General features: G+C 54.0%; 1 protein-coding gene and 1 pseudogene across 1 annotated transcript; both read right to left on the minus strand.

The window, feature by feature from the left end:
* Positions 1–732: 732 nt before the first annotated feature.
* Positions 733–3,452, minus strand: LOC115908836 (annotated as a pseudogene).
* A 4,850-nt stretch (positions 3,453–8,302) lies between these two features.
* Positions 8,303–10,921, minus strand: LOC115908838 (protocadherin alpha-6-like). Its single transcript, XM_030957697.1, is given in 5 exon segments — positions 8,303–8,356; positions 8,416–9,111; positions 9,176–9,380; positions 9,431–10,395; positions 10,397–10,921. Coding segments are annotated over 5 exon segments (2,445 nt in total).
* Between the last annotated feature and the right edge of the window lie 8,167 nt (positions 10,922–19,088).

The following is a 19,088-nucleotide window of genomic DNA, read 5'->3' on the forward strand; positions in this document are numbered from 1 at the left end:
CTTCTTGGATTTTGAGGGCTATTTGTTTGTTTGTTCATTACAGAAGTGAAGATTTCCACTGTTAAAGTCCTTTTAAGTCTTGATCATTGATGAGACATTTGATGCAAATTTTGAGAGGACATCAGAAAAGGACAATGTAGTTCACACTACATTTCTGGTCAGAAATGCAAATCCTCGGTAACATGGACATCAGGAAAACAACAAATGAATTTCCTTTTTGAAACAGGTATCTTGGGTCACACTCTTCTCCCTGAACGCTTTATACTACTAACCAGAACAACACGATACTTGCAAAAGATCATAGGAAATCTATAGCCACAACTACCATATTTTCTAAATGAGTCTCATAATAGAACGATAATAGAGAACTTTTATCCTTGAATATCCACTTTTCACCTTGCATCATACCTTCACATGACTATAACTAAAGGGCAGGATGGCAGTATTCAATTAAAAAAATTAAAAAGAATACCAGCATAGTCAACAGTCAGCAAAGGCAAGGAGGTGGTACACAGCGCCTGCGAGTCGGTCACCAACACAGCCTGGCTGTCTTGAACTCCTTTACCCAAACAGGGTGGAAATGCTGCACATAAGAAAAAGCACCCCGTTGCTGTCTGCAAATCTCTCACCGCCGGGCACCTCTTATCGCACAGAAAAGTAATTTAATTCTAGAGCAGAACAACTCACATTTAGGGGACCAAACCTCCCCTGCCTACAGTAACTCCTCGCGAATCATGCCTTATCTATATTCTGAACCCACTCAGAAGGTGCTGGGAGCTCCAGCAAGGGCGGAGAGACAGATGCAAACGTGCCATTGTCATTCTTAAAGACGGGATAAGTACCCAAGATCCCTAATCCGTGGGAACCGAGCCCAGGTTCAAACAGCAGCTTGTCAATAGAGCGGATAAAAGGAGCAGAGAAGGAAATGAAGGAAGGAAAACTGACCGTGTCGAGGAGAGCGGAGGGCTCCGGCTGCGTGTCCTTGGGCGCGGGGCCGGGCGGCGGCGGAGGGAAGTTGGGGCTGAAAACCATGAGGTCGCTCTTGGCAGCGCCGTCGGCCACGCACAGGCTCCGGCTGTGGCGCTGCGAGTAGGACCAGCTGCCCACTTCGCTGGCGCACACGAGCGTCGTGGGCCCGGGCCCCGAGAGCACGGCCGCCCGCGGCGCCCAGCGCGACGCCCCGTACAGCACCACGGCCAGCAGGAAGAGGCTGGACACGGCGCAGATGGCCACCACCAGCCACACGTTGGTGGCCGCGCTCGCCGCCGCGGGCCCGAGCTCCACGCCCGCCGCCGAGCGCGACACCGCCGACGACGCCGCCGAGGATCCCGCGGCCAGCGCCGCCTCGTTGGGCTCGAGCAGCGACACGCTGAGCGTGGCCGTGGCCGAGCGCGCCGGCTCGCCGTGGTCGCGCACGACGATCAGCAGCCTCTGGCGAGGCCCGTCCGCCTCGTCCAGCGCCCGCGCCGTGCTGACCTCGCCGCTGTAGAGCCCCACGCGGAACGGGCCCTTGCCCCGCGGCTCCCACAGCTCGTAGCGCAGCCACGCGTTGTAGCCCGAGTCGGCGTCCACGGCGCGGATCTTGGCCACCACCTGCCCCGCCGGCGCCCCCCACGCCGCCCACGCCCACAGCGTGCCCGACTCCGAGCCCGCCCCCGCCAGCGCCGCCGCCGCCTCCGCTGCCGCCACGCCGCCCGCCTCCGGGGCCGAGCCCGCGGGCGGCAGCAGCGCCGGCGCGTTGTCGTTCTCGTCCAGCACGAACAGCTGCACCGTGGCGTTGCCGCTCAGCGGCGGCTCGCCCGCGTCCACCGCGCGCACCTCGAACTGCAGCACCTGCAGCTCCTCGTAGTCCAAGGGCTGCAGCGCCCACAGGCGCCCGCTCTCCGCGTCCACCGACACGTAGCTCGACGCCGGACGCCACCCGACCCCCGACGACGACGCGAGGGCCCGCGCCGCCCCGCCCACGCCGCCCGCCCTCCCAGACGGAGTAGCTGACGCGCCCGTTGGCCGCCTCGTCCGGGTCCCGCGCCCACAGCCGCGCCAGCTCCGCGCCCGCCGCGTTGTTCTCCCGCGCCAGCACCGTGTACACGGCCTGCGCGAACAAGGGCGCGTTGTCGTTCACGTCCGACACCGGCACCCGCAGCCCGCGGCTGGCGCGCAGCGCCGGCGCCCCGCCGTCCTCCGCACGCACCTCCACCTCGTACTCCGACACCCGCTCCCGGTCCAGCGCCTCGCGCAGCACCAGCGAGTACGAGCCCAAGAACGTCGCCTCCAGACCGAACGGCGACGCCGGCCACACCCAGCACCGCACGCGCCCGTTCTCCCCCGAGTCCCGGTCCGACACGCTCAGCAGGGCCACCACCGTCCCCAACGACGCGTCCTCCGGCACCGGCACCGACAGCGACGTCACCCACACCTCCGGCGCGTTGTCGTTCACGTCCAGCACCTCCAGCTCCACATTGCAGTGACCCGACAGCGGAGGTGTCCCCTTGGTCTCTCGCTTCAATACGAAAATCAAATACACTGACTTCTTCGAAGTCCAGGGCTGCTCGTGAGGTGAATTTCCCCGGTGTTCGGATTGACGGAAATCACATCTTTTCCACTCGGGGGAATAAAGTTCGTCACGGCATATGTCACATCTCTATTAATTCCCTAATCCGGATCCGTGGCATTCACCCGCGTCACCAGCGTCCCCACTGCAGCGCTCTCTGGCAGCTGCACTTTATACACAGACTGGTTGAACTGGGGCGCGTTGTCGTTGTGCATCCAGCACCGAGATCACCAGCTCCATTGTCCCTGTCAGAGACGGCCGGCCCCCGTCAGTCGCCGTCAGCACCAACCGGTGCACGGGAATCGTCTCGCGGTCCAGAGATTTCGTTAAAACGAGTTCGGGTTCAATATTTCGCTCATTCGATTTTTGTAAATCCAGAGAGAAATGCTCGCTGGGACTGAGTGTGTACGTGAGCTGCGCGTTCGCTCCGATATCCGCATCCGACGCGCCCTCCAGCGGGAAACGAGACCCCGGTAGGCGAGTTCTCCGCGATGCTGAGGTTTTTTCGGGCGGCGGGGAAGACGGGGGCATTGTCGTTGATGTCGGTGACCTCCAGCTGCACATGGAAGACGCGCAGCGGCCGCTCCAGCAGCACCTCCAGGCGCAGCGCGCACGGCGCGCTCTTGCCGCACAGCTCCTCCCGGTCGAGCCGCGAGCTCACCAGCAGCGCGCCGCTCGCCCCGCTCACCTCCACGCTCGCCCGCCGGCCCTGCGCCACCAGCCGCAGCCGCCGCGCCTCCGCCTCGCCCGCCTCCAGCCCCAGGTCCTGCGCCAGACGGCCCACCACCGTGCCGGCCTTGGCTTCCTCCGGCACCGAGTAGCGCACCTGCCCGCCCGACAGCGCCCAGGCCGCCTGCAGCACCAGCACCCGCACCACCGCCGCACAACAACGCTCGCCCATCCTTCCTCCCGCCGCCGCCGCTGTCGCCGCTCTGGCCGCCGCCGCCGCTGTGGCTGCCGGCCCCGGCCCGGGCCCCGCACGGCTCCCCGCCGCCGCCCGGACGCACCGGCTCTGCTGCCCGGCCCAAGCCGCCCCCCCGCGCTCACAGCCGGGCTCTCCGCCGCACCGGGGCGGAGCCGCCCACACCGAGCCGTTCCTGAGCCTGCAGCGACACCGTGCGCTGCTCCGCCGCCTGACACCCTCCGCGACAGCGCCCGCGCTGCCGTCCCGCTTTGGGTATGTTTTCTGCCGTGTCTTGCTGTCGGGCTTCTCTTTTTTTTCCATTACGTTTTCCGCTTCCTTTGCACGTAATCTTTCATTTCTTCTTCTTGTTTCTTCACTGCCCTTTTCATTTGTCTTGCTCCCTTGCAATTCCTTCTTTTTAATCATTTTCGTTTCCCTTCTCTGTCCTCTTTTACCTATTTGTCTTCCTTTTCTCTTTCTTCCGTCTCTTTTCTTCTTTTTCTTCTTCGTCATTGTCCTGTCACTCTCCATTCTTTCCACTCCTTTCCCATCTCCTTTCACCCACCTGTATTCTTTAGCCACACTTGCAAGGTCGCCAGTTTTCTCTGGCGCCGCAGAGACCACCAAATGTGGAACGATCAGGGCTTATTACGGGGCATCATTGCTGGAGAGCTGTGCTGCTCCAACCAAGTTGTTCGGAACCAACTCTGCTCAATGTCTACTGATAACTTTGGTGCGTGCTGGTCAGGTCTACGGTCTTGCTTATATTTCCATTCTGTCCTTCATTTCTTACTTTCATTCTGGCTTTATTTTTATTTGCATGGGTTCATTATTTTCTTTTAAATCTTCTTCTCTACTATACGTTTTTTTATTTTTATTTGCATTATTCTTCTTTATTATTTTTTTCCTTGCGTTCCATTTTTTCCTGTCTCTTTTCTTTACTTATTCTTTTTCCTATTTTTTTCCCTCCTTATCCCTGTCCTAGGTCTTTCTATTCTTCTCCTCTTTTTCCATCTTGTCCAAAGATGTTTTTTACCTTGCTCACAACAATATTTTCCAAATCCTCGAAATGCAGTTTGGGAATATCTCTCTTTCTTCTTCTTTTACTGACTCCTTCAAGTCCATATTATTTTTTTAATCTCTTTATTTTTTTCTTCTTCCTCTTCTTTCTTCAGCTCTTCCTCCTTTATCTTCTTTCTTCCTTTCCTCCTTTCTTGCACCTTGACATTGCTTTCAATACTTTCTGCTTCCATACTTATATCTTCTGTTCATTTTTTCCTTCAACAAAATATTTTAAAAATACCTACAGTACCCCTGCCACAAATCACCGACATGCCCTTGGGGCCTGAGTCTCATTTCTCTTCCCTACACCTCCTGTTCATGCGAAGAAGGAGCAACCTGCTTGCTGTCCATGCACCTGCACACTTCCCTCCCTTCAGAACAAAGGACACACTCTTCAGCCTCCAGTGCTCTCAAGGACCCGCAATATCCACAGCAAGGCAGTCAGATGGCAAAGAACAGCTCTGCTACATCAGAACAGCTTCCACCGCCCTCTGACAGGAACGTCAGAGGAACAGCTGCTGAGACATCTAATGAAAGAGTCTCCAAAGATTCCAAACAACACTGACAAGATTCTCATTTGGGAACTCAAACCCATCACAGCCCAGCACAATGATCCACCAATGTCACAAAAGCACAATGACATCACAGCTGAGCAGTGCTCCTACACTTCTATGAAGTGCTCTTCCTCCTGACTCATGTTCTACCTGCAAATCCAACCCAAAGCCACAAATATAACACCACAGCATTGCCACTGAGAATATCTGCTGCATGCCCAACCACATCTACCCCAAAAAAGGCATTATTGTCACTTCTCCATCTGTCCTTGCTTCCATGTGCTCACCCTGTGCCAGGCAGACACAGAAAAGGAATGAGAGCAGGCAGTGGTGCTCCAAACCCACAGGCACTTCAATCCAGGCAGCATTCCGTCAATTCGACCACAGCTGAACAAGAACCAAAGTACATTTGCCTCTCACACACAGCTTCTTCAGGTACAAGCAACTCACCTGTAACATTGCTGGTTGCTTTTTCAGGAAAAGAAACGCCAGGATCAGGAATCTTGGTTTTAAGGGACCATGTTTCTTGATGTTACCAGCAATTGTCTGTCCCTAGCAAGACCAAGACCAGAGAAATAACCCAGGCAATGTTCCAAGAAGGCTGGCATGATACAAATTTGAAAAACCTTCTGTTTGACCAACAACATACCACACAAAATACAAGCATTATTAGGCATGTATGGCAGGTAACGTCACAAGCAGCAATGTCACAGGGAACAAGAGAGTGCAAGAATATGCAGAACTACTGGAGGTCCTGACAGGATCCCAGAGAAGCAGCCCTAGGAACATGGGCTTTTTCTTGAGGTTTGCTACGTATATTCTTTATCCCATGCCATGTGAAATGAAATCTCCATAACTCCTCTCCAATGACATAGATTGTGTTCTACCCAGTATCCACATTTTCCTTAGGCAACACCCTTCCCTGCTAAAATCACCCTTCCCACTACATGGGTCCAGGCTCTATTTAGTGCCACATGCAGGATCACTGCCAAAATATCAAACATTGCTAGAACCCAGCAATATGACCCAGCTGTAAACTCTGCTCCGCGTGTGATTCAATTCTTTGTACATCCTCACCTTTCCTTCCCTGTGATTGGCATAGACAACATATTGAGGGCTGCAAAGCCACACAGCAGCTGGCAGGCTCTCCCCAGCTGCCTGTTCACCACCAGTGCTTTGCTCCTTTTCAGCAACCTCAGGTGGAAATACCACAAAGCTTCATTTAGAGTTCACGAAGATTCTGTGATTGGAATTGTGACAGTTCTGTTCCCAGTCCACACATCTTTATATCATCAAGAGAACCACAGCAAATACCAAAGTACAAAAACACTCCCAAGGTCAGTTGGGTGGAAGAATTTGTAGCACATGAAACCAGAGCTGGGCTGCAGTGCAGGTTTGTACCTGCAAATACCAGAAGGAGCCCCGTGTGACATCAGGACAAATCATCTCTCCTGAGGCCACCTGGACAGGGCACAAGTAGGGGAAATTGAGCACATAAAGATTACAGCCTCATCATGTGTCCTTATAAACCCTACCTGAGGAGGAGCAAGGAACCATCATAGCAAAAGCAATGGATGTGAAAACAACTATGAATGCCCATCACTACACCAGGACAGCAGCCTGAAACGTTCCCCTTCCACAACAGCATTTCTGAAACAAGCAGCTCATCAGACAACCTTGAGCACTCTCCATCTCATCAGCTCTTACCAGCACATGGCCTACACCAGGCAGGCAGCAGGACAGGAGCCTGCCTCTGGTGAAAGATACTGAGAACCTCAAAGGAACATCTGTGAGCATTTCAGTATCACACAATGTCTCATGATCAGGAAGGTGTCCCACTCCAGACCCTTAGGGCCTGGGAAATGGTCCTTGGCAAGAGCATCTGTTCCATCCTGCCTCACACTTTCCTTTAGGGCATCCCCCACTCACCACTCTGAGAGGTGTTCTCAAGACAAACATACAATCTCATTCATGTTCTTTTCTTGCGTCATGACCAGTGGCCTCCCCATAGATTTGCTGCCTCCCAAAACCATGCTTTCTACTTCTCCAGATCACCCTCCAGATAAGGAAATGGCCAGGCCCTATTCAGTTGTCACAGACCACAGTTGCCCTTCCAATCTCAAGGCTCAACACGGTTTTTGCTTATTCTTCCCGGCAATGACAACGTCATAATAAACTCAGGGATGGCACCATCAGTGCATGGTACAGCAGAACCTCTGATGCTGATATTTCATGTTTATAATGCTTCAGCTATCTTAGATGGAAACATGGCAGACCTGGGAGCAAAACTCTTTCTAAAGGTGGTATTGGAACAACTCTACATGGTGATGCCATTGATGTCATGCTCTGAGAAAAACCCAAAATGTTGGTGAGAACACCAGTGTAACACATGATAGTTACTGTGTAGGAGGGTGTTATTTGAGACTTGTTAGGGGGAATAGTAGTTCTTTAGTTTTTTAGGGCTTGTTGCTTTGTTTCTTCATTACAGAACAGATTTCCAGGGATTTTGAAATGATGTCACTGTTGATGCAAATTTTGAAACAACATCTAAACAGGCCAGTGTATTCCATGCTATATCTCAGGCCAGGATCATAAATCCATAACCTAGGGAACAGGTGCAGCAGGAAAAGAAAAAAACTTTCTTCCTTGTTACACTTTCCTTGGGCCATACTCCTTTGGCCCTACACTTTATACTATTAATGATAGCAACGTAATACATGGAAAAAAATCATGGAAATATGGAAATGTTAATCACATCTTCCCTACTTTCTTAATGAGCCTGGTGGTAGAAGGAAAATGGAGAACTTTTGTGTATGAAAATACAATTGTCACATTGCATCACACGATCTCGTGAGCAGAATTAGAGGAGGATAACAGTTCTCCATAAGAAACCAGAATAATACCAGCATGGTCAGCAGATACCCAAGGAAATAAGGTAACAAATGGCACCCGGGGACTGCAAATATCTCAACCTATATATTTTTTGATCCTTCAGCAAGCTCGGATGGAAATGCTAAAGACAACCAGGCAAGACTGTTTCCAAACCTGACGCCTTGGGGCACCTCTCATCAAAAGCAGCAGCGATTTCATTCTAGGATAGAACAGTTTATACACAGAGGACCAAATTACAGCTGCGGACCATAACGGCTCTGGGGTGCGGCAATAATTCTAAATTCCCCCTAAGGGCAGAGGCAAACGTGACATTGATACCCTTAAGCACGCGTCAAGTACTCATCGCTCCCGGCCCGTGGGCAAGGAGCCTGGACTCCCGCAGAGCCTGCGCACCTGGAGGTACAGAAGGGTTGGATATGGGTGAGAGACGAGAGCAAGGTATTGCCACTGACCGTGTCGAGGAGAGCGGAGGGCTCCGGCTGCGTGTCCTTGGCTGCAGGAGCGGGCGGCGGCGGAGGGAAGTTGGGGCTGAAAACCATGAGGTCGCTCTTGGCAGCGCCGTCGGCCACGCACAGGCTCCGGCTGTGGCGCTGCGAGTAGGACCAGCTGCCCACTTCGCTGGCGCACACGAGCGTCGTGGGCCCGGGCCCCGAGAGCACGGCCGCCCGCGGCGCCCAGCGCGACGCCCCGTACAGCACCACGGCCAGCAGGAAGAGGCTGGACACGGCGCAGATGGCCACCACCAGCCACACGTTGGTGGCCGCGCTCGCCGCCGCGGGCCCGAGCTCCACGCCCGCCGCCGAGCGCGACACCGCGGACGACGCCGCCGAGGATCCCGCGGCCAGCGCCGCCTCGTTGGGCTCGAGCAGCGACACGCTGAGCGTGGCCGTGGCCGAGCGCGCCGGCTCGCCGTGGTCGCGCACGACGATCAGCAGCCTCTGGCGAGGCCCATCCGCCTCGTCCAGCGCCCGCGCCGTGCTGACCTCGCCGCTGTAGAGCCCCACGCGGAACGGGCCCTTGCCCCGCGGCTCCCACAGCTCGTAGCGCAGCCACGCGTTGTAGCCCGAGTCGGCGTCCACGGCGCGGATCTTGGCCACCACCTGCCCCGCCGGCGCCCCCCACGCCGCCCACGCCCACAGCGTGCCCGACTCCGAGCCCGCCCCCGCCAGCGCCCCCGCCGCCTCCGGGCCGCCCGCTACGCCCGCCGCCCGCCTCCGGGGCCGAGCCCGCGGGCGGCAGCAGCGCCGGCGCATTGTCGTTCTCGTCCAGCACGAACAGCTGCACCGTGGCGTTGCCGCTCAGCGGCGGCTCGCCCGCGTCCACCGCGCGCACCTCGAACTGCAGCACCTGCAGCTCCTCGTAGTCCAAGGGCTGCAGCGCCCACAGGCGCCCGCTCTCCGCGTCCACCGACACGTAGCTCGACGCCGGACGCCACCCGACCCCCGACGACGACGACGAGGAGCCCGCGGCCCCGCCGCCGCGCCGCCCTCCCAGACGGAGTAGCTGACGCGCCCGTTGGCCGCCTCGTCCGGGTCCCGCGCCCACAGCCGCGCCAGCTCCGCGCCCGCCGCGTTGTTCTCCCGCGCCAGCACCGTGTACACGGCCTGCGCGAACAAGGGCGCGTTGTCGTTCACGTCCGACACCGGCACCCGCAGCCCGCGGCTGGCGCGCAGCGCCGGCGCCCCGCCGTCCTCCGCACGCACCTCCACCTCGTACTCCGACACCCGCTCCCGGTCCAGCGCCTCGCGCAGCACCAGCGAGTACGAGCCCAAGAACGTCGCCTCCAGACCGAACGGCGACGCCGGCCACACCCAGCACCGCACGCGCCCGTTCTCCCCCGAGTCCCGGTCCGACACGCTCAGCAGGGCCACCACCGTCCCCAACGACGCGTCCTCCGGCACCGGCACCGACAGCGACGTCACCCACACCTCCGGCGCGTTGTCGTTCACGTCCAGCACCTCCACCACCACCTTGCAGTGACCCGACAGTGGGGGTGTCCCTTTGTCTGTCGCGTCCACTTGCAGCCGATAGAGATTAACATCCTCAAAGTCTAAGTCACCCGTAAGACGGATTTCCCCACTGGTTCTGTCAATTCGGAAAACGTCTCTTCCATCCTGCTGTGACAGCATCTGGAGCGAATAGGAGATATTACTGTTCGACCCCTCATCCAAATCGGTGGCATTTAATCTGATCACCAAAGTGCCGCGTTCTGAGTTTTCTGGCACCTGTACTTTATACACCGACTGGTTGAACTGGGGCATGTTGTCGTTCACATCCAGCACCGAGATCACCAGCTCCATTGTCCCTGTCAGAGACGGCCGGCCCCCGTCAGTGGCCGTCAGCACCAACCGGTGCACAGCAATCGTCTCGCGGTCCAGAGATTTCCTGAGCACCAGAAATAAGGACTTCCTCCTCCGTTTTTTGTAAATCCAGAGAGAAATTCTCGCTGGGGCTGAGTGTGTAGGTGAGCTGCGCGTTCATTCCAATATCCGCATCCGACGCGCCCTCCAGCGGGAAACGAGACCCCGGCAGGGTGGTGAATTCCGTGATGCTGAGGTTTTTCCGGGCGGCGGGGAAGATGGGGGCATTGTCGTTGATGTCGGTGACCTCCAGCTGCACATGGAAGACGCGCAGCGGCCGCTCCAGCAGCACCTCCAGGCGCAGCGCGCACGGCGCGCTCTTGCCGCACAGCTCCTCCCGGTCGAGCCGCGAGCTCACCAGCAGCGCGCCGCTCGCCCCGCTCACCTCCACGCTCGCCCGCCGGCCCTGCGCCACCAGCCGCAGCCGCCGCGCCTCCGCCTCGCCCGCCTCCAGCCCCAGGTCCTGCGCCAGACGGCCCACCACCGTGCCGGCCTTGGCTTCCTCCGGCACCGAGTAGCGCACCTGCCCGCCCGACAGCGCCCAGGCCGCCTGCAGCACCAGCACCCGCACCACCGCCGCACAACAACGCTCGCCCATCCTTCCTCACGCCGCCGCCGCTTTCGCCGCTCTGGCCGCCGCCGCCGATATGGCTGCCGGCCCCGGCCCGGGCCCCGCACGGCTCCCCGCCGCCGCCCGGACGCACCGGCTCTGCTGCCCGGCCCAAGCCGCCCCCCCGCGCTCACAGCCGGGCTCTCCGCCGCACCGGGGCGGAGCCGCCCACACCGAGCCGTTCCTGAGCCTGCAGCGACACCGTGCGCTGCTCCGCCGCCTGACACGCTCCGCGGCAGCGCCTCTGCCTCCTCTCCGTCAAGGCCGTCTCCTCTGCAGTTTCTTCCTACCGTGGTCGAATTTCTGTCTCTTTTGTCTTTCCTTCTTCTTCTCTATTTCTTGCCATCTCTTCCTTCCTTAGCCTTCTCTAGTTTCTCAGTTGTCTCTTCTTTTATTTCTTCTTTCCCTTTTACTTCCCTTTCTTCTTTCTTCTATTTGTTCTCTTTTTCATCCTTGCCTTATCATGCCCTATCGTTTACTCTCTTTCCCTTCTCTTTCCTTCCTTTTCTGTTCCTAACCCCTGCTCGTCGATCGTTCGCTGCCACCGGCACCGCGGTGAACATCATCAAACAGGAGCGATCAGCGCTAATTATGGACACCAGCGCCGGATGCGGTGTTCTCTGCCAACCGGATCTTTTTAGGCACCAGCTCCATTCCACATCTAGAGGTAATTTCGGTGTATGTTGGTCATCTCGTCTGCTTTTCTCTGTCCTTTCTTCTTCGCTGATTTACAGATCTATATTCCCTCTTATCTTTCTCCTTCAGTTCTGTATTCTTTGGCCATGTATTTGGCGCACTCCCGTAATGTAATTTATGGTTTTATTTTTTTTTCTTTTTTGCCTGCTTTCTTTCTTCCTTTCTCACCTTCCTTTCTTTCTGTGTGCAGTGATACCATCACTGACATGTCACTAAAATACTTTATAGTTTCTTCTGTTCTCTCTTTTTCCATTTATTTCTTCATCCTTCTCTGCTTCTCATTTATTTCCGCATTCTCTCTTTCTTTTTCTCTTCTTTCTCATAGTCTTCTGTTCCCCCGATTCCTTCTCTTCTTCTCTTTTTGCCTCTCCTTTGCCTCTAACCAAGTAATTTTTCATGTGATTACATCACACTCGACAAGGAGTGTGGACTTGTCTTTTGGCAAGAGTCCCCTTCCTCTTTCCTGCCGACTTTCATCTCTCCAGATGAGGAACAAGCTTCCTGCTTTTCTGCAATTTATGCAAGGCAGACAGACTGTCCCTTCCCCATCGTTTCCCCCCTTTTTGGAAGACAGACACACACCTGAATCCCTTATCTCAATGAAGAGAATCCACCTCACTCTGACAGAGCAGACCAAGCCCTAGATATTTTGACATCCGTCCAAAAGGCTTAAATTACACCAAAACCCCAGGGGATTGTTTGAATCTTTCCTTCGGAGATTTAAACCCATCAGAGCCCAACACAACCATCCTCCAAGAACGCTGAAAAAGCACGGGACCAGCACAGCTCCTGCACGCTATTCATACAGCTCGAGAAAGAGCTGCTCTTGCAGCCTGGTGAATGGCAAGCTCTTCTCCATTCCGGCAGACAAGCTGTGCCAGAATAGAGCAAGAACCTCTTTATGCAGGGGCAGAGATCCCCAGCTAGGCAGACGTTCTGCAGTCTGTCATCAAGGACAGCCCACGTGTTACACAGCATCTCCTTTTCTCAGGGAGGACTCTTCCCTACTCAAATTCAGCCTCCCTATGACATATCCCCAATCCCTACTCCGTGCCACTCAGAGGGAAGGATCACTGCCACAGGACGCAGACACTGCCCCACAACAACAACATTCCTCATTAATGGGAAAGAAAAGAAAAGAAAAAATTGTACACTCTCCAATTCTCTATCCCGGCAAAGCCGATTTCGTGGGAAGATTTTCTACCACTATTTGAAGCTTCAGGGCAAAATCGTTTGCATGCCCGCACAGCTCCTGCCTGCCCTCGTTAATATTCACCACCTGCCCCACAGCACCTCCCTAAGGAGCATTAAGGACAGAAATAACTTCTGCTGCCACACGTCTGTAGCTTCTGTATACAAACCACAGCTCAAAACATTACTAAATACGATTGTGTTACTGACCTGTTTATGTTCCTGCTTTATTGATCTCTGCAGTGCCGCCGGTTCATATGGAAACCTGCTGCCGAAGGCAGTCAGGCTTTCCGTGGATATACGTGATGTCTTGATTCTAGATCCATCCCTGCGCCATTTTTTTCTGGTCTACGCCATCAATGCAAATATGAATTCTTCCTACTGTGTCTTTGTAACTTACCTGTATTTTCGTATCACAAGCAGCAACAGAGTTTTCTCCTCGAGGAAGAGATTCAGACAATTTATCTTTCATATCCCAAATCCTGGTGGAACTAGGCTTTGAAGATGAAGAGTGGTCCTCCCCGCCAGCGCTTCTCTCGAGCAGCCCACGGTAAACAGTAAAAGGAGCCTCTGGAAGGCACTGCTGTCGCCGAGGACTCGGGTTTATTAAACCCATTAGAACATCCTTTTCTCATTCCTAACATCCCCACGGGTTTTCTCCTTCTCTTCCTTGGATTAGGTTTGCAGATTCACACTCTACTTACCCTAGACAACAGGTAAAGAGACACAGACAAATCCATTCTATCAAGTAGAACAGCATTTGTTAACTTTTTCCAGGTGCAGACAACAGAATGGATCTTTTTCATAACAGAGGACTGGCCAGAAAATCCTGCACAGCACAAGTTTTGTCAGGTTGATTTGGAGACATGTTCACGAACTCGTGAATTTCCTGGAGTTTTCTGGCAGTTTGTTTTAATTTCTGTAGCAAAAGGAAAAAACAGTTTGGGTAGAGATCACTGTCTTGACTCGTGGATAGGAAGAGATGCTGGGGATGATCTATCAACAGATCAATCATGTTTGCTCCATGTGAATCCAGGACAAGAGGTGTTTAAGCAGGACAGATTTTGGCTTTTGGTGTTGTCTATTTTTCGTTTGTCTTGCGTTTTTTTAGTTTGGTTATGTTTTGGGTTTTTGGTTTGTTCAGTTGGTTTTTATTTTTATGGTGAGTTTGTTTCAGTTGATTGAAGTTTTCCCCCGCTACTTGCCTGTTTCTGTTTGCTAAATTAATTCACTTACCTGGAATAAGTAGGTCTTCTCTGGAGAAATATTTCATGCCGTGTTCATGGTGGTGAAAATGTAATGCCAACGTCAGCAAATTCGATCTACAGGTATCTTAAGAGCCATACTAAATTAGGATTGCTGTATGCAAAATGTACTAGGATGTTTTAAATCAGTAAAACAGCTGTTAATGAGGTGACAAACACTGATGTCGAGGACATAGGACACGGTGTCCTTTTTATTTTGGTCTGAACACCTCTATATCATTTTCATATCCACCAAGTAGCAGCTTCACTAAATGGTTCCACAAGGCCAAATATCTGAGCTTAGCTAGAAATAAAAAATGTTTCTAAACGCGAAGACAGAGTCAAAGACTCCAAGATCACCTAAGGAAGAGGTGTTTCTTGCTTATTCAGATGCACTCCCTGCGGGATTCTCACACTGATGAAATCCAGCTACTTACCTGAGTAGCAGTGGGGTAGGGGTGACGTGGGCGAATCCTTAGGCATTGTAGCATTGCACTACTACCACAGATGCACAATTAAGTCTCTTTTATACCACCTGCACCTATAAGAGGAACCCACTAAGGTCATAAGAAAAAGCTGAAATGATCCTGCAAAAAGCACACGAGATGGTGGAAGGTTTGGTTTAGCTAATTCAACTTTGGTCAGCCTCAAAGCATTCCCAGCGCTTCTGACTAAGCAGCGAGATGTGAGGAGTAGTGATCCACAGAGAGGATCTGTAGAAAAAAATCAGTATAAACTACTAATCTTAACACCCTGAAAGCCCATGAAGTGCCTGAGCGTTACTTGAGCCTCCTTCATTAGGCAGGAATGGATGAAAGACCATTTAGAATACTGAAAAATAATAACCACCTGTTTCGACGTCCCAAGTTCAGAGCATTCATCAGAGCTCACGGACTGATCGCTGGACTCTTAGAGAAGCAAGTACAGCCCAGAGGCAAACAGAAGTCAAAAGGTTAATCTCCTATTGTTCTTTAGAGAGCGGAGAGACACACAGACTTTTCCAGGGGTGTTTGGAATGCTCTATTTAGATCCCCGCTGAATTTAGATCGTTACTCCAGTTACACTCGGAGATAAGACATGGAGAATTGGCAAGAGAAGGAAAAGCAGCAGCTCCGACAGAATCGCTCCCGTCATACAGGACACTTCCAGCCTCACCATCCCAGGATGGAAAGCACCGCACAGCAGCTCCACATCGGCCGCCTCAGGGCGACTCTCTCCGCCGGCGAGGATCCGGAAAGAAAAGCCCGTTCCCTCCAGAAGGGCAGACGAGTCCCGAACTCTCATCGTGGGATTTGCCTTTCTGTCGTTCTCACCTCCTTGGCGCAGTTTAGCGCTTAGAGCACCGCACAGAAAAGCTGGGTCCGGTTTCAAAGCCTCCTGAGGCCGAAAGCTCTTTACCATTCAAGAGTACCCTAAGTACCGAGACAAGGGCTGCTCACAGGGTCCCATCGGTCTTTCAGCGAGGCATTCCTCCCTGGACAATGCGGGAGGGGAAGGAAATGCCGCGGCGGCACAGCGGCCGGAGCACCCACGCCACGGCGTTTCGTCTTCGCTTCTGCACATCACCTGCAGCAGTCACCGAACAGAAGGGGTCAGGCTCAGAGAGCGGGGCACGGACAACAAACCCGTCCCCTTCCCCTTCTGTCTTCGGGACCTGGTAGAGCTGAAGTCCCGACCCTCTTCGGGAAGCTGCTGGCGATGCCGGTGACCGGACCCGCGGTCGGCCCTGAGCTGTCCCGCTCTCCCGGGGCACCCAGCGCCTTGTCAGGTCCTTCATTCCCCCCGCAGATGCCCAGCTCCCGGCTCGGCCGAGTTTCCACGCCTCAATCCGCAGGAAGAGAAGAGCGGCACCAGTCGGAATGCGCGTTAATAAAATATATTAAAAATTAAAATAAAATTTAATAATAATAAAACACTAACAGCCACTGCCAAGCCACTCTCCCGGCAGTGGGTCCCCCCCGGCGCGCCACGGAGCCTCTCGGCGCTGGGGCAGAACCCGCTTCCCTCCGCCTCCCTCGTCCGCCCCGCCCCGCCGGAAGCTCCCGGCAGCCTCCGTTCCACCGGCGGCGGCGGCGGCAGCTCCGGGATCGGCGTCGCTGGCGAGAGATGGAGTTGTCGCCCCAGCGGGTCCCGGCTCTCACTCATCCCCCGAGGGCTGACCCCGCTGGCAGCGGCTCTTCCCTCGCTGTCTCTCTCTCTCCTGTCGCTCGAGGTGTCGTCCTCAAGCACCCTTTATTTCGGCCGGAGTTCCGCTGTGTGGGGTTTATGGAAGCCAGGATTTTCTCACGTGCTAGGAGCTGTAGGGATATGGTGCCTGCCTGCTGGCCGCTCCTGGATTCTCCCTCTAAGGGAAGGCACGTCTCCCCCACGGACTGCGGGCAGGCGGAGATGTCCTTGAGCAAGAAGCGTTTTGGTTGTTTATTCTGCGATGAGAGCTCATGAGATAACCACTCCGCGTTCCCAGCCTTGCTCAGTTAACATAAGTGACACCCAGACATTGGCAGTGGCCCTGGGAGTCCCGGTTTTCCCGGGACACAGCGGGCACTGAGCCCTGGCCGTGGGCTGAGGGGGTTCTGCCCTGCCCGCTCCTGCGCTGCTTAGCGCGGGGAGGAGCTGAGCTGAAAATCCTCCGAGAAAACACATGAGGCACCCTTACAGGTGGAGGATAAAACGTGGAGAACAATATTTATGGGCTGCAATTAGCACTGATCCGCAGGAAAAGCGGGAGAGGTTGGGGTCCCTGCCCAGGGCTGGGGACTCAAGACAGCGCCTGGGAGCGGGGTTTCTCCGGGGTAGGACCCTTTGGAAAGGGTCTGGGAAAAGAGCCTGAGTTCCCAGGGAGCTGGCCGAGCCTACGAGGCTTGCAGAGATGATGATGATGAACACCCAGCCTTGGCCTGAATCGCCGTTCTTTGCGGATCCATGCGGGTCCTGTTCCGGGGGTGAGGGAAGCTCCGCGTTGTCCCGCCCAGGAAAAGCCGTGCGGGGACCGGGCACTCCGGGAGCCCGGCTGGCCGATCCCGTTCCTTTCCATTTGCCGAGTTCGTTCCCCAGACACCATTAGAGCTGCCGCTCGGGAGCAGATGGTTCCCCTCCGTCCCGAGCTTCATCCCGGACAGATTGCATACAATTTATTAATAACCCAACAGATGCTCGGGCACTTTCCAGCTCAGATTATATTTCCTGATTGCTCAAATCCCGGCGGGGGGAGCTGTTCGTTTATCTTCCACCGTTCTTCTTTGTGCCTTTACCAGCACCGAACCCACCAGGAGGGAAAGGGTGACATCCTAGTGTGTGCGTCCCCGTCCTAATTCAGGGTGTAAGTGTCTGATAACTAAACGTGGCCTGATGCCAGCCTTGGTTCGGGTCTCCCAGCCCCGTGTCCGGGAGAACCGTGGCTCTATGCTGCCGGGGCTGCCCCGCTTCCCCCCGGCACTGCACGGTGCTGCCGGTGTCCGGCTTGCCAGGGTCTGGCACATGTCGTGATTCCCAGTAAAACACCAGGGACTTACGCCCTTTAATTCCAAGGGTTGTGCTAATTGGGCCGCGAAGAGCGGGGTTCCCCCTCCTGGAGCTGCGGGATTGCTGCATCCAGGTGAAATTAAAACATCATAGTGAAAAAACCCTCGACACGAACTCCCCCAGCCTTGGGCAGTTCGGGCAGCGAGACAGGCAGAGCTGGGGGCCGGTAACCTCTTCTCCTTCACCAACATAGGGTTTTAAGAGAGGAATATTTGTAATTTCAGGAGGGGGATGTACAAGGAGATATACAGGGCTTATGCCCTGTGAGACCCCTCCTGGAGCAAGATAAAATGCTCCGAGCTCCAGAAAAAGCCATCACCGACCTTTCAGCAATGCTGTGTTCAATTTTAATGTATAAAATGGGCTTTTCTTTGCTCTGTAGGGAGAAGCACAAAAGCAGCAGGTTGTTTATCCTACTGAATAAACTAAATGTAGGTCTCTGAGGGATCTTATGCAAACCACTTACCTTGAAACACAACCCCACGGGAAAGCGAGCTATGGAGAGAGGCACAGTAAATGTTTTACATCTTCAAGGCAACATCCAAGTGCCTGGCTCAGCACCAGCTCCCATCAGGTATCAAGGAAGGTAGGGGCTGTGATTGTAATTAGGAATGCAGGAACCACTTTTAAGACATAGGTAACAGGATATTTGGGGCTGGAGTTTATTGGAGCCGGAGGCAGGGATTGACCCTAAAGGCTCAATGCTAAAATTAAGTCTTGAGGCTGAAGGTTAATTGCTAAAGAGAGAGTTTGGAGGGAAAATGCATTTATTATTAGGACACATGCCACAGTGTAGCTTTAAAATAAAAATAGGCAATCATTTCTGCTCAGTGGTAAAAGGCACTTCACTTTCTGTGAATGCAGGTGAGAGACACTCTCAGCAATAACAGCAGAAGAATATTAAAGTCTGTTACATTTTTCATAGCCCTTGACATTTGCAATATAATTCCACTTCCTTGCATTCACCAAGCCAAACAGATTTAGTGCAGGGGGGAGTTTTCTTCATTTCAGCCTCTGTAAATAAAGTCAGAGAATGATGTGGTTGCAGGAGAAATAGTTCCTTCCTCCTTGCTCTACAGCAAGAGGGAAGAGTGGCATGAAATGATGGAAAGGGCAATCAGGGTATAAAAGCTGAGGGGGTTGTTAAGATGGCCAGAGGAGAGGATGCAAAGGGGGGCTGTGGGCTGGCAGAGACTGAGCTCTTTGCAGTTTCAGGCAGAATCCCTCTAATACCTTGCACCCAGAACCCACAGCAATTTCATTACTTATCCAGAGGTTCCCCTAATACCTCAGGTTGCCTGAAATGTCCACCAGAAAGGAAGTGCAGGGAAATTCCCACACTGGTACAGGTTTCCTGGTCAGATAGTAGCTTTTAAATCCAGTTTTTAATGCTTTGTCCATCTTTCTTCCTTGTTTTTACAGTAACAACTACAAATATTATACAATGGCAGAAACTTTTAGAGTTGGTTAAATTAGACAAATCTTTACCCATAGTTTTTTTT

Source organism: Camarhynchus parvulus, chromosome 13 (assembly GCF_901933205.1).
Source record: "Camarhynchus parvulus chromosome 13, STF_HiC, whole genome shotgun sequence".
Lineage (NCBI taxonomy): Eukaryota > Metazoa > Chordata > Aves > Passeriformes > Thraupidae > Camarhynchus > Camarhynchus parvulus.